Source organism: Monodon monoceros, unplaced genomic scaffold (assembly GCF_005190385.1).
Source record: "Monodon monoceros isolate NGI ecotype Baffin Bay Population unplaced genomic scaffold, NGI_Narwhal_1 Super_Scaffold_19, whole genome shotgun sequence".
Taxonomy (NCBI): Eukaryota; Metazoa; Chordata; class Mammalia; order Artiodactyla; family Monodontidae; genus Monodon; species Monodon monoceros.
The window spans coordinates 37,056,532-37,072,840 of record NW_021703775.1 but is presented as its reverse complement, the minus strand read 5'-3'; the positions used below and the strand labels follow the sequence as shown (position 1 = coordinate 37,072,840).

The following is a 16,309-nucleotide window of genomic DNA, read 5'->3' as shown; positions in this document are numbered from 1 at the left end:
CTCTGCTCTCAAGAAATTTACCCCAAGGCAAACAGTGACCTCAATTTACTAGTCGAGCTAGCAACGCTGATGGCCCAGAGCATAATTTCAGGCCTCCAGCTTCTCAACATCCAGAAATGCTTTTAGCTTTAGTAAACTAGCTCACAAAGGTAGCTATTAAAGTAGCAAATATACAAAGTCAAGAGAACAAGCAAAGGAATATAAACTTAAAATTATTTCCTAAACTGAATGCAACCCCACAAACTGATAGGCGCAAAGTTCACTCAATACATTCCACATTTTAAAACATCTTCCTTATTAAAAACAAAGCATTGAAAAAAATATGAAAACCCAAATATGTTAGTACTGTTGAAACTGGTTACTCTAACACTAAAGCCAAATGCTATTTTCAAATGTAATTTCAAGTTTTAAGATACCTGTCAAGACTACTAAAAAAGGGTATAAGGAGGTCCTTATCACCAAGTCCCTAGCCTGGTTCCATGGACACGCTTCAATGGGCCCTTAACCTACAGGCAAAACTGTACTGTGTCTGAATACCTGTATATGTTTCTATGCTGAGAGCTTCACATTCTCAGCAGGACTAGAAGTATAACTGGTAATATTAATATTCTCATCAAAAACTGATGACAAAGGAAGCTATTTACTATCTTCTGTCATCAATTTTTAGTTTAACTACATTACATTCTGCCAGATTTTAAAATAAACGTTTCATAGGAAGTCCTTAACCTTATCAAAACTCTGAGCATATCAGATATAAAGCTATACTATCCACATCATGTCTACCTTTTCATTTAAAACACAAAATTTTTAGATTATACACTTACTGGTGTGTCAAGGAAGACTTCTTTAGGTTTGATCAGTGTTTGCAAATTTGACAAGAAATAAGTTTTTGGTATTTTAATTCTATCCAACACACCACCTAAAGATAGACTAATTTTACAGACTTCCCTGGCAGTCCAGTGGTTAAGACTCTGTGCTTCCAATGCAGGGGGCTCGGGTTCAATCCCTGGTCAGGGAACTAAGATCCCACGTGCCATGCGGTGTGGCCTAAATAAATAAATAAAGTTTCTTATAAAAAAACAAATATATATATATATATATATATATATACACTAATTTTATTTCTTCTCTTCTTTATAATTGTTATGGGGAGTTATATTGAAAGATGAATTCTGAGCACATTATTTTGGGACTTTAACTCTGAATTTCTAATCAAGGATGAATTGATGCTCATCTTTACACAACCTATGGGGGAAAAAAGGACAGACTTAATATATAATTATTGTGAGATTACAAGAAAGATTTATAACCTACTTTAATTCAATAAGTTTTATCAAGTTCCAGCCATTATGCTCCAACCCAGTCATGGATAAGTGTTACCATAATGAGATACAGTAATACCCTCTGCTCTCTGGGAACTTGAGCATCTTATGTTTGAGATACAAGAACTACACAAAGGGAAAATGAAAACAACTGTAAAAGAACTGGGGGCGGGGGCAGTGGAGAAGCAACTAGTCATAGCTTGGTATAGCCTACAAATAAAATTACTGAAGTAATTTCTTTTTAAGGAAGCTTCATTGTCAGATTAGAGTTTAAAGGGCAAATTTTTAAACTGAGCTTTATAGGAAATATTAAGAAACAAAGTATTTTTCATACACAAACAGAAAATCCTTATCTGTTCATTAAAACAGGTTTCTTAAGGGTCTGCATGGCCAGATTTTGTGAACCTGGTTCAATTAACCATATTTAATTAAAGGTAACAAAAGCTAAATTGCTAACTCCATAAATCGATTGCATTTTTGAGTGCTTCTAGACAAAGTTCTAGGGGTTTCCCAAATAACCCTCAATAGAACCCTTCATTATGTCTCTTTTCAAAAGGTAATAAGGATTAGCAAACTTTAGTTTCTTTAGATACTATGTTTAAAATTAACTGTCATAGTTAGGTTTAAAATAATTTTTAAACACCAACGAAACTATTAAAAGCAGTTTTCTCCTAATATATAAGATAGCAAAGCTATTCATTTTCCAGTTTCTGAAAAACCAAGCCATAATCACACAACTGACATTTGAGACATTTAAAATAGAGTTCACTGAAATAAGTACTAAGGAATTAAGTTTATCATTTCATAAACAACCTACACCAAAAATAAAAGTACCTCAAAATAAATACAAATAACCTAAAAATTCTAGGAAAATTTGGAATGACACAAATACTGTATAGTTTGAATTTGTGCAAAAGCCTGCTTCCACCTGTCAGGAAGTAAATAGAGTTGAAAGTAGACTAGAACCCTTCCACTTTTATTATTGCCTTTGGTCAATAAAGTAAAATTCAAACACAAACAAGACTATACACTTTATAATCAATTGTTTTTAAGAATCGTATTAGAAAATAGACAATTTGGAAGTCTTTCGAAATACCACACACAAAACACAAATCCAAAACCCACAAAAGGTGTTCGTGAGTATTTTCTCAACAATCAACTTTTTGTAAATTAATCTTTTATGTAATTCACCTCGTCCAACTAGGCCTTTGGGCCCAGAAATAGTTTGCAATACGTCTTGTTTCTTTAAGCTAAAATACCGTCTTACAAGGGCCTGGAGTAAAATAAATGAAAGGAATCTAACTAGAAAAGAGCAGTGCACGCTCTGTAATAAAAGCATACGGAATAAGGCCTTTCATTCCAGGAGACAGGCCATGACTATGCCGGGATGGTACCTGTAGTACAGTGCTCTCCTTAAGGGAAGAGAATTTACCATTAAAACGACGAATGGTACACTAAGAAGAAACATCATTAATTAATTTTTTTAATACGTATAAAGGTTCCAGTCATCACTATCAGCTCATTTTCAGCTATTTAAGGTCAGAGAGAAAGGTTTAATACAACCCACACACCCCCAAGAGACGGGAAAACCACCAACCACCTCGCAGGGAGTTTAATGAAAATTAGCAGGTAAGAGGCCTAGGCAGCACGCTGAAAATCAAAGAGGGCGGCCGGAGGGTCGAAGGGTTCGGACTACAGAGGAGAGCCTCGTCCTCGGACCCCACCTCCCCTCACCTTCCCGGCAGGGCGAAGGAGGCGAAGGCTCATTAGTGCCTACGTTAATTGACACCTGTAATGAGGAAACTTTCCGAGAGCGGAGAGCGCTCAGGCCCGGCCTGGCCGGAGCTCCGCGACGGCCCCCTCTCGGGCGCCCAGGTAACCGGGCCGGACTGGGCCCGAGGCGCCGCAGCGGCCGCGCCACCGCGCACCTTCCCAGAGCGCTAGGCCCGCAAGCCGCCCGGCTCGGCCGTCGCCTCCCGCAGGCCACGGCAGCTAGGGGAAGCCGGAGAGCGGCGCGGGGACCCCAAACTGTGCACCCCGACAGGCCGCCGCCGCGGCTACTTACTTTCATTTAACACCTCCACCAGGTCTGCGCAGTTCTCGCACATCGTTCGGCCGCCGCCCCCCCCCTCCCCCGCTTCGGATCGCACTGACTGATCCCGACCGGCGGGGGGGAGGGGAGAGAGGCGGAGGAGGGGGCCGGCCGGCCGGGCGGGGAGGCGACTAGGGCGGGCGGCGGCGGGGACGGGGCGGGGAGCAGGAGAGTGGGGGAGGGGGCCGGCGGTCCCCGGAGCGGGCGGGGGAGAGGAGGGGGGCGAGGGGAGGTGCGCAGGCCGGAGGGGCGCTGAGGCGCCGGCGGCTGGGAAGGGGGGGGAAGGACGGGGGGAGGGGAGAGGGAGGGAGGGGGCGGGTGGGGAGAGAAGCAGCAGAGTCACTTCACCGACCAGACGCCGTGGCCACCGCCGACGCCGCCGCCATTTTAATAGAGCGTTCGGGCTGCGCTCGGCTCTTTCCGTCCGGGCGAAGGAGCCGACGAGAAGCGCCTCGCGCTCTCATTCCTCCGCCTCCCTCCCTCTCTTCGCCTCCCGCCCTCCCACCTCCCCCTCCGCACACACGCCGCACGCCCCACACCCCGCCGCGGCCAGCTCGCCGCCCTCCCTTTCCTCTTCCGTCGAGTCTCCCCGCCCTCGGTCCACCCCCTCCGCGCGCTCGCCCACCCCGCCCAGCCCGGATCTCTGTCAGCGGCCGGAAGGGAAGCGCGAAGCCAGTGCGGTCGCGGGGGGAGACCGGGTGACTCGAAGAAGATGGCGGAGAAAAGAGCTGGTCGCGGTTGCGCGGCGTCGCCCACCGCGGCTACTCCGCGAGCCCGGAGGACCAGCGAGCGCCAGGTCGCGAGCGCCGCCCTTTCCCCCGCCCCTGCGCTTCGCCATTTTAACTCCGGGTCCCCCAGGGGGACTTGGTAGTAATTTGTCCCGTCCCCCTTCCCCGCGCTCAGGCCTTTGGGGTGCGGGAGGCTAGAGTTCAGGGGAGCTGGCCGGTGCGAAGCCGCAGCCCAGGTGGGGGCTCGCGGCGCTCTCCCCCGCGGGGTTTTGTGAGAATGGAACAGCCTGGGGCCGGCTTAACCTGCAGGCGTGTTTTCCGCCAGCCTCTAGTGTGTATGGCTCATCCGTCCTCAAGCAGCAAGACACCTTGATGTGACTAGAAATGGCGGAGTGAAGAGTGTTCGCACCGCATCTCCTCCTTTTTACGCAAGACGGCCCCCTTCGAAGTGCCCTAAGAGTCTTCACCTGAAATAGCGTAGTATGCTTCCCCGCGAAGAGCAAATTATACGGGAATTTAGACGGGGAGCGGAGAATGAAGAACAGGTGGAGGAAAGAGGACACTCAGCTGAAGTTTGATGTCGTGCTAACAGCTAGCTAGCTTGGGGAGAATTTTCCTCAAGTGCATTGAACCCTTCCTCACTGATTTCTATATCCACTACGTCTATTTAGAGATATGACTGAAAAGTCCAAAAGTAGTGTACATGGTATCTTTAAGATCTGTAGCCAGAGCAGCTATGGAGGCCTTGTAGAAATTCTTATACAGGTTTTGTCGAGGTTAGGTCACACCATCCCTCCACTCCAGGACCACCTTCCGGGTATACTTTGCCTTCCTGCCACTTGAATTTGATGCTATAAAGTGTCTGCTAAACCTGTTTTAAGTTGTTCCATGCAAGCAGGTGATTCTTAGGAGCTGTAGCTGTTGTGCCATCATCTTCTCTTCTACCCATCTCTCCCACAAAACTTGGGTTTCTGCAGACTTTGTATCCTGTAGCAGCCATTGTCCATCTAGCGTCATTCCCACCGCCCCCTCTTCTTTTCCCGCAGGGAAACTTGCCAAACCCGAGTGTGTTTTTCAGGTGGACCTGAGACTGGGGAAGCTTGGTCTCCAAAAGGAAAGCCCCAAGGACTATTTGTGTTTGGTCTAAAACATCACGTTATGAACTCTGCTCAATACTCTGTAATAACCTATACAGGAAAAGAATTTTAAAAAGGATACATGTATGTGTATAATTGAATCACTCTGCTGTACACCTGAAACTAACAACATTGTTAATCAATTACACTCCAGTATAAAATAAATTTTTTTTTTAATATATGTTATGGTTTCTCTAGGGTTGGCTATATTGTTTGAGTTCTTGCCCATGAAATGTAAGCAGAAATCTGCTGAATGGGTCTTTTTATTCCTAATAAAAAAGGACAAATTCAGCAGACACGCCCCTTAATCCTTTCTTCTTTCTGCCCAAAACAGGTGTTGATACTCTAAGTAATACAGCATCCAGTTTGTGAGTTGTTTTTTTTTTTAAACGATGAAACCACAGCAGGGTAAAAGCCAACCATAAAGCTAATAATAATGTGTAGGACCCTGATGCATCCTTGAGCAGCTCTCCACCCCTAGACTGTTTATGCAAGAAAAATCCCTTTTTCCTTAAGCCACTCTTAGATTTCCATTGCTTGTAGCCAAACACATTTCTAACTGATACAGACATTCTTTTAATAAGTATTTGTAAGTATATGTCAACTATGTTTTTAAGACCAGAAAGAACCCATAACAGTTCTTGAAAATGAGGACTACCATAAATGTGGAGTACTAGGAGGTAGGGAAGAAACACTGACCTTTAAAGAAATATTTTCTTAACAAGCGCTTGCCTCCTAATTTTTTTTACTTTAAAAAATTACATGAAATGGTGCTTAGTTTAAAATGCTTTGAGAATCTAGAGAATTATTGTCATAAATGACACGGCTCTTCAGTCATCGCTTGAGGGCTCAACTAACTTTTTCTGTGATGAGCCAGATAGTAAATATTTTAGGCGTTGCAGTCCAAGTCCCTCATTACAACTACTCAACTCTGTTAGCACAAAAGCAGCCATAGATGATACATAACGGAATAAGTATGGATGTGTTCCAATAAATTTTTTAATATATAGACATTGAAATAAGATTCATATTTTCATGTTACAAAATCTTTTTTTTTTTTTTTTGGCTGTATTGTGTCTTCGTTGCTGTGCGCAGGCTTTCTCTAGTTGCAGCAAGTGAGGGCTACTCTTCGTTGGGGTGTGTGGGCTTCTCACTGCGGTGGCTTCTCTTTGTTGTGGAGCATGGGCTCTAGGTGCAAGGGCTTAGTTGCTCTGCAGCATGTGGGATCTTCCCAGACCAGGACTCGAACCCGTATCCCCTGTAGTACTCCCAAAATACTATTTTTCTTTTTCTTTTTTCCAAACAATTTAAGAATGTAAAAACCATTCTTAGCCCACAGGCCATACAAAAATGTGAAACTGGCCAGATTTGGCCTATGGGCTCTAGTTTACCATCCCTTTATCCACTTCAACTGCTTAAGAGGTAAAAGCGTAGAAGCCAATAAAGGGACTTCCCTGGTGGTCCAGTGGTCAAGACTCCGTGCTTCCAATGTAGGGGGCCTGGGTTTGATCCCTGGTCAGGGAAGTAGATCCTGCACGTCACAACTAAAGATCCCATAAGCGGCAACGTAGATCCCACATGCTGCAACTAAGACCTGGCACAGCCAAATAAATAAATAAATATTTAAAATAAAAATAGATTCTTTAAAAAAAAAAAAAGAAGCCAATAAAACAAGGTTGCCTGCCTCCTTACTGTAGAATCTTCACTCTTCTGTGCTGATGTGGTATATGTATCAACAGAGACCTTTGAATGTACTTACAAGGTGTGCATTCCAAAAGAATAAAGCTGAATCTCTGGTAAAAAATATCCCCTAAATTCCTCGTGTAAATCTGGATTTTCAAACCAGTAATCGGCAATGATCATATACCCTCTACAGCTAGGGAAAGGTGACAGTTTTCAATATGTTGTATTCATGTCACCATCTAGTGGTAGAATTATGCTTTCAGTAAAATTATACAGTCTACTTTGAAATTTCTAATTCTGGAGTTTGTAGTACATTTGTGGTATATTCCTAGGTACTTGCGTGAAAACCAGTGTATATAAACAACTTTGGAAAATTAATATTGCCATGGAAATTATTTGCTCTTCTTAGCATTCTGATTGCAGCTAATTGAACATAGGATTTTTGTCTCTGGAGTTTGGGGTTAAAGCCTAGTGTACTATTAGAAGCCAGAGTTACTGCAGAATTTACTCTTCTCCCTCACACCTAGGCTCGTCATTGTTTTGTGAAACTTAGGGTCATTATTAGAAGGCAGGTATGCTGTTTTATTCTCTCCATAACACCACATTCATGCTTTGTACATAAACTCAGCAAATTACTGTTTGGTTCTTAAATTGCTATAATAAATTGGATTATATCACTTCCCTGCCTAAATCCCTTCAGCATTTTCTGTTACATTTAGAATACACTCTACTTGGGCCTTCCCCAACCTCTCCTGTTTTTAACATCACTGTTGTTACATTCCAGCCACACTTGTGTGCTTTCTAACAAAAGCTTTTCCTGCTCTGGGTCTTGGTGAATGTTGTTTCTTCCTAGCACATGCACTCTAATTTTGAAATGGCTAACTTCCTACCCTCCAAGTTTCAACTTAAACATCATCTCAAAAAATAACTCCCAGGACTTCCCTGATGATGCAGTGGTTGAGACTCTGACCTCCCAATGCAGGGGGCCTGGGTTCAATCCCTGGTCAGAGAAGTAGATCCCACATGCATGCTGCAACTAAGAGCATGCCACAACTAAGGAGCCCACCTGCCACAACTAAGAGCCAGTGCAACCAAATAAATAAATTTAAAAAAATAAAATATTCAAAAAAAGATTTATAAAAAAGAAGTGACTTGCCTTAAAAAAAAACTCCCCTTCCTTCTAATATTTTATCACAGCACTCTGTTTATTTCCACTATATGTCTTTCTATAATTATTTATTTCTATGTTTATTTGTATCAGGGATGCAGTGGACTGCAAGTAAAAAATTTTTCAGTAAGAATGGCTTAAACAGGGACTTCCCTGGTGGCTCAGTGGTTAAGAATCCGCCTGCCAATGCAGGGGACACAGGTTCGATCCCTGGTCCAGGAAGATTCCACATACCACAGAGCAACTAAGCCCATGCGCCACAACTACTGAGCCTGCACTCCAGAGCCCAAGAGCCACAACTACTGAAGCCCGCGTGCCTAGAGCCTGTGCTTTGCAACAAGAGAATCCACAGCAATGAGAAGCACATGCACCGCGATGAAGAGTAGCCCCAGCTCACCCCAACTAGAGGAAGCCTGCGCACAGCAATGAAAACCCAACACAGCCAAAAATAAATTAATTTTTTTGAAAATGGCTTAAACAAATAGGGCTTAATTTTGTCTTGTAACAGACAGACAGTAAACAGTCCAGGGCTGGTACAATGGCTCAAGGATATGAACCCAAGCTATTTGATTCTTTCTAGCCTCCACATATTGGCTTGTCATCTAGTTGTAAGATAGCCACCATAGCACCAACTTTACATGACAGCACCAACTGTCTGTTTCAAAGACAGGAAGAAGGAGGAAAGGTGGTGATGGCCTGTCTTGGGTTGGATTCCCCCCAAAGCAGGCCCTGAGACAAGGACACAAATGGAGATAGTTTATTTTGGTGTCGTCCCAAGAATCAACGGTAGGATAGTGGAAAAGTGAGATAGGAAATTGGGGGGGAGGTGCCAATCAGTAAAGGATTAATTAATCAGTAAATGACCTTTACTCCTGAGGGTAACTGGAGCCTGATCCCACTGGGAAACTACAAACCAGTATAAAACATGTTCCTTAAAATTCTCCTACCTGAGGGACAAAGAAGTTGAGTATTTATATCTTCTCCCTTTAGTCATTGATTGAGTGTTGCTACAGGGGAGGGGTGTAGGCAGCAAACAGGCTTCGCTATGTTCAGGTAGCCAGAGAAAAGCCTCAGACATAGAAATGCAGGTGCTAGCAGTTGGCAGTTTGGCCACTGTGCATGAAGTGATAAGAACTAGGGAACATGGGCAGAGCACTGACAGTATCTTATAAATCCCCACTTCCCTCTTCTGTCTGCCTTGAATAGAGACAATATGTGGAGAAGCAGCAGCAATTTTGTGTTTGGGTTTTTCTTTTAATAAATTTATTTACTTATTTATTTTTGGCTGCGTTGGGTCTTCGTTGTTGCACGTGGGCTTTCTCTAGTTGCAGCGAGCAGGGGCTACTCTTTGTTTCAGTGCGTGGGCTTCTCATTGCGGTGGCTTCTCTTGCTGCAGAGCACAGGCTCGAGGCACGTGGGTTTCAGTAGTTGTGGCACGTGGGCTCAGTAGTTGTGGCACATGGGCTCAGTAGTTGTGGCTCACAGGCTCTAGAGTGCAGGCTCAGTAGTTGTGGTGCACGGGCTTAGTTGCTCTGCGGCATGTGGAATCTTCCCGGACCAGGGCTCGACCCCGTGTCCCCTGCATTGGCAGGTGGATTCTTAACCACTGCGCCACCAGGGAATTCCCACTTATTTTGAAACAATAAGTCTATAGGCAAAAAGCAAACGCCAAGGCATTGAAGATGACAGAATAGAAAGAGAAAAGGTCTGGGTTCCTGGTGGCATTGTTGAGCAGCTGAATCAGCGCTAGCAACTGCCTACTTGTTGCTATGTAAGATGTTTGGTTATGTAACAAAAAATAAAACCCTAAAGCCACTATTGGAGTTTTTGTTGCGCAATGCAGTCATTAAAAATTGTGTGGTTGGACTTCCCTGGTGGCTCAGTGGTTAAGAATCCACCTGCCAATGCAGGGGACACGGGTTTGAGCCCTGGTCTGGGAAGATCCCACATGCCGCCGAGCAACTAAGCCTGTGCACCACAACTACTGAAGCCCATGCACCTAGAGCCCATGCTCCGCAACAAGAGAAGCCACCACAATGAGAAGCCCACGCACCACAACGAAGAGTAGCCCCCATTCGCCACACCTAGAGAAAGCCTGCACACAGCAACAAAGACCCAACACAGCCAAAAAACAGAAAAAACAAAAAAAAATGTGTGGTAGGCAGAATAATGTTCCCCACCCCCAAAGATGTCCATGTCCTATTCCTCAGAATGTGGTACCTTACATGGCAAAAGGGACTTTGCAGATAAGGATCTTAAGATGGGGAGATTATTTTAAATTACTCATGTGGGCTCAATTAATTACATGGGGCTTTAAAATTAGAGAATCTTCCCCAGCTTTGTTTAGAGGGAGCTGCGACTACACAAGAATGTCGGAGAGATGCAAACATTCTTGGCTTTGAAGATGGAGGAAGGGGGTGATGTGCCAAAAAAGGTGGGGCCTCCAGAAGCTGAAAAGGACAAGGGAATAGATTCTCTCCTTTAGTCTCCAGAAAGGAACACAGCCCTGCTGACACCTCGATTTAGCCCAATGAGACCCATGTGGGACCTCTGATTTACAGAACTATAAAATAATGTTTGTTTTGTTACCAGAAATTTTGTGGTAATTTGTTACAGTAGAAATAGAAAATTAATATAAGCTGCATGCTGATCTAGGGAAAAGCACATGCAAAACCTCTGAGACACAAAATTCCATGGCTATTTCTAGGAACAGAAATAAAGCCAGTATGACTAGAACATGGTTAGGGGAGAAGGCCTGTGCCAGGCAGCAGAGCTCCGCAAATCATGCTAAGATTTTGGCCTAGATCCCAAAAGCAATGGAAAGCTTTTAAGTGTGGAAGCAACACAATCAGATTGTATTTTAAAATACTCTGACTAATCTGTAGAGAATAGAATGGAGATAGGGACAACTGAGGGTCATTAGCATTAATCCAGAGAGATGATGATAGCTTGGACTAGGGTAACAGGAAATAAATGGAGGAGAGAAACACAAGACTGGTTGCTGGGTTTGGGGAGAGAAGATGGTATTAGAGCTGTCTCCAAATTTGTGATTTGCACAAGTGGGTAAATGGTGGTGCTGTGCCATTCACCAAGATAGGGATCATTTAAAGGAGGGCCAGAGGAAAATGTAGTCAATAGTGACAGGTACTATTTTAGAAGTGCTCAGCTTGAGGTACCTGAGAGGTAACCAAAAGGAGTTGTTAATTAGGCAGTTGTTTGAATTTAAAGCACAGAAGAAAGTTCTGGACTGGAAATGTTAATATGAAAACAATCCTTAGTATGCTAGCTCTTTGCCTTATGGGGAAAAGATAACTGCTAAATGTTTAGCATTACAAGTTCCAGGAATGAAGAAGGAGGAAAGAACCAATTCCCTCAGCTGTCCTCTTATCAGGAAAGCAAAGACTTTCCAGAAATCCTAACTTTACATTTGGTCTCATTACCCCAAACTCTGTCACATGGCCTCCTTTAAGCCTCAAAGAAAGCTTGGAAATCCAGTATTTCACTTTACAGCCTCTATGGTGGAAGAAGAAAAAGCTAGCTGGCAGTGACTATTGAGTTTATTTACAGTATCTGCTGCAAATGGTAAAGGAAGCCATGAGATCGTACAGGGAAAGGGAATACAGTGAAGAGAAAAGGACCAAAGAGAGAGCCTTGCAGAACTCTTAACAACTAAAATTTGGGTAGAGGAAGAGAGGATGCCCCCAAAGAGTTTAAAGAATATGGTGAGAAGGACGAGGGGTTTTGGTACCATTTAAGTCAAGGGAATAGAACTCAAAAAGGATGAAAATTATACTCGTTGAGTGCTGAGAAGTCAACTAAAATAAGATCTATCCAATATTCATTACATTTAGTGCATGGAGGTCATGGGAGGAGGAATTCTGCATACGGAAGCCTCATTACAGTAGACAGAAGACCTTTTTTGTTTTGGTTTGGTTTTTTGTTTTGGTTTGGTTTTTTGTTTTGTTTTGTTTCATTTGGCCACGCCACGTGGCATGCGGGATCTTAGTTCCCTCCCCAAGCAGGGATAGTACCCGTGCCCTCTGCAGTGGAGTCCCAGCCACTGGACCTCCAGGGAAGTCCCCAACAGAAGACCGTTCATAATAGAAACTTTTAAAATAGAAAACTCTTTTAAAATAGAAAACTCTTTTGAGACTTTGGACTCTGAAGAGAAGTTGGGGTAACTAGATGAGGAAGAAGACTAATATATATAAATGCTAATAGAAACATGAAAATAATAGGTAACTTTCCTTGTATATGCTATGTAACAGACACTGTTTTCAGCACTCCTTTAATTCTCACAACCACCCTGTGTGGAATGTTCCATTGTTCTCCCTATTTCCTAAAAGAAAACAATAAGGCACAGGGAGGTTAAGTAACTTGTCCCAGACACAGACGGTGATGATACTAGGACAGAAAAGTCAGAGTGGTTGCTATAAGTTTTCTAAGACGATGAGAGGAGACGGAATCAATATTATTGCACAGAGGGAAAGATTGACATTTGATAATAGGAAAGAAGGAAAGGATGGGTACCCACGTGTGTCTGTCTGATGATCAGGAGTTGAGGGAGTTCCCATGAGATGACTTTTGGGCTTTTCCTGAAATAAAAGGCAAAATCATTTGTTTATTTCTGGAATTTTACACTTAATATTTTTGGACCAGAGTTGAATTCAGGTAACTGAAACTGCAGAAAGCGAAACTGTGGTTAAGGGGAGACTACTGTGTATGTTTGCATGTATCAAATTTTAGTATTGGACTTTGCAGACTATTAAGAATATATGTAAAAACCAGAGTTTTCATGGTCAAACTCTTCCTGTGTATTTAGTGAAAGAGGTATATATTGCTAAATTCTGATTGACCCAGTAACTAGCAGAGAGTTTTATTTTTTTGTTAATGGGAGTAGGAAATAAAGCATTTAACAAGATGAAATAAGACAAGAATTGACTATAATTTGAACAAAGATGTTACATGATTTGACAAATAAGTTGTAATTGCCTTCTTGATTTATTTCTACTTAACCTGAAAGAAATTCTATAAGATACTTTAACCTTGATTTTATTTATTGTATCCAATAATCCCCCCCAAATTAAAAAGAAACACCATCACCAGTAAATATACTGCTTCTGCTATTCAAATGTGATTTTCCTTCCAGCAAATGGTATGTCTTAGAAATAAGTAATTGAATAGCTGAAAAAAATTATTTACCTTTAAATATGGGATGGGGAGAAGCCATTTTTATGTGTTTGAGGCTTTCTTTGCTTACAAGGTCACTATCTCAAGAGCTATTCATTCTTTGACAGTTGTTGGGAATGAAAGACACAAATCACTATGACCAGCCCAATCGACATACAGGCATACCTCAGTTCTATTGTGCCTCACAGAAACTGCCTTTTTTACGAATTGAAGGTTTGTGGCAACCCTGCATCAAGCAAGTTTATCGGCACCATTTTTCCAATGCCAATTGCTCACTTCATGTCTCTCTCACACTTTGGTAATTCTAGCAATATTCCAGACTTTTTCGCTAGTATTATTATATTTGTTATGCTGATCTGTGATCAATGATCTTTGATGTTACTATTTTAATTGTTTTGGGGTGACACAAACTGCACCCATATAAGGTGGCAGACTTAATTGTTGAAATGACAAAGGATTTAGAGTATTGAGAATACTAGAATATTATGTAAACTTAGTTGATAAAACAGTAGCCAGGTTTGAGAGAACTGACTCCAGTTTTTTTTGTTTTTGTTTTGTCTTTTTTGCGGTACGCGGGCCTCTCACTGTTGTAGCCTCTCCTGCTGCGGAGCACAGGCTCCGGACGCGCAGGCTCAGCGGCCATGGCTCACGGGCCCAGCCGCTCCGCGGCATGTGGGATCTTCCCAGACAGGGTCACGAACCCGTGTGCCCTGCATCGGCAGGCGGACTCCCAACCACTGTGCCACCAGGGAAGCTCCTGACTCCACTTCTGAAAGAAGTTCTACTGTGGGGAAAATGCTGTCATACAGCATTGCATGCTACAGAGAAATCATTCATGAAATGAAAAATCCATCCACGTGGCAAACTTCACTGGTGTCTTGTATTAAGAAATTGCCACAGGCACCCCAACCTGGAGTAACCACCAGCCTGACAGAGCAATCAGCAGCCATCAACATCAAGGCAAGACTTTCACCAGAAAAAAGATTACCACTCGGGCTTCCCTAGTGGCGCAGTTTTATTAATTTATTTTATTAAGAACTCCAGGTAATTCTGATGCAGGTGGTTCTTGTCTTACCCTATCTATTTGAAACACTATAGTCAGGTTTAATCCCATTTATTCATCATACTCCTGCCTATCTTTGAAAGCAGGAAGTCTGGTTTCCATTGTGACTGACTTTTCTTTGGCCCAGAATATCCAGAGCTCTTTTACCTCTTCCTCATGTAATATGGTTTCAGGTCTGTACATGATTCTGATTAAGAAAGTAAGCCTTGTCTAGAGAATAGAAATGTTTTCATAAAATATGGTATCTAGAAATATAGTCTGACAGCACAGAGTAGTATAAAATTATGATCTCTTTTGTTCTAGACCACATAGTCCAATTAATTTAGCGACAATATTTGGTGGCTCTAAACTACAGTTAATTAAAATATTTAGGTCTTTTTCACATTTCCTGCTGCCAAATCTCTCCCTATATTTGTGCAATTTTTTTAACTTACTTGCAATATTTTGCAATTATTTCTTATTATTGTAACCTTTTTTCTCTTTGTAAAAGTAATATTACTCATTGTAAAAGCTACAGAAAATATGAAGAAACTAAATATTGACCATTATCTAATACCCAATCAGAGGCACTGTCAACATCTTAATACATTGCCTTTCATTCTTTAAATAGGCATGTAAATCTTTTTTATCAAAATGGGACTAAAATGTTTAAATGAGATAAGTATTTTTTATTAACATGTATAGATACATAATGCTTTTATTGTCCTTAGTATAGCATTTCATTGTATAGATTCACAATAATTTCATTAAACTGGACCCAGCGGACGAACATTTAAATTGTCTCCAAGTTTCTCATATTATGCAACACCACAATAAACACCTTAATACATACATCTCTGTGTACTGTTTTTTATTTTCTTAGAATAAATTCTTACAAATGGAGTTATTGCGTATGACCATCTTCAAATAGACCCTTTGTGTCCTGGATGTTTGTTTTCTATTTCCTTTATTGGCTTCTTTTCATCTCAGAACACTGGAGTGCCCAGGTCTCGACCTCTTCTCATTTACTTTCTAGGAGATCACACTCAGCTCCATGGTTTTTTTTTCTTCTTCTTATTTTTAATTAATTAATTTATATTTATTTATTTATGGCTGAGTTGGGTCTTCGTTGCTGCCCACAGGCTTTCTCTAGTTGTGGCGAGCAGGGGCTACTCTTCGCTGTGGTGCGTGGGCTTCTCATTGCAGTGGCTTCTCTTGTTGCTGATCACCGGCTCTAGGCGTGTGAACTTCAGTAGTTGTGGCTCACGGGCTCTAGAGCACAGGCTCAGTAGCTGTGGCTCACCGGCTTAGTTGCTCCACGGCATGTGGGATCTTCCCAGACCAGGGCTCGAACCCGTGTCCCCTGCATTGGCAGGTGGATTCTTAACCCCTGCACCACCAGGAAAGTCCCAATAAAGACTCTAAAAATTGTCCACATCAAGAAAAATCTTTTAAAAATTTTTTTAAAAATAAAAAGACTGGGAAAAAAATGGGTTAGCAATGGGTTAACAGTTAACATTTATTGGAGGGATTACAGGTAATATTTTCTTTTTGCTTATCTGGATTTGGCACATTTTCTACAGTGAAAGATATCCTACTATTACAATTTTAAAACAATAGAAGTTCTTGTTAATACACAAGTACACTAATAAAGAACATAGCTCTATCTGGGTTCAAGCTGGAATCCTTGTCTCTCATCACCTCTAATCAAGATGGCCTTTAGAGAGCAAGAGCTGTGGCCTCACTTCCACCACCTGAATCTCACCAAATTTTTTGGACATTTCCAACCAATAACCAAACATGTAAGGGTGATGGGCATTTTGAGAGTAAATTTTTGCAGTGTTGTCCTTGTAATATGTCAAAGGAAGATAACTTCTAATACTTATTAGAAATTCCTTAAAAAAAATTAAAAAAAAAAGAAAACTCCCTCTACTATATTCCAAAACAA

At 42.1% G+C, this 16,309-nt stretch overlaps 1 protein-coding gene across 6 annotated transcripts in view; it reads right to left on the bottom strand.

The window, feature by feature from the left end:
- Nucleotides 1-3,861, bottom strand: part of USP34 (ubiquitin specific peptidase 34) — a 231,592-nt gene extending 227,731 nt beyond the window's left edge. For 5 of the 6 annotated variants that reach the window (XM_029232067.1, XM_029232073.1, XM_029232070.1 and 2 more), the window contains exon 1: nt 3,388-3,557. In XM_029232067.1, the coding sequence (XP_029087900.1) occupies nt 3,388-3,430 (43 nt within the window). In that variant the 5' untranslated portion in view covers nt 3,431-3,557. Of the gene's footprint in view, nt 1-3,387; nt 3,558-3,766 lie in introns of those variants that run through there. The other variant, XM_029232068.1, reaches the window with a different exon arrangement.
- Between the last annotated feature and the right edge of the window lie 12,448 nt (nt 3,862-16,309).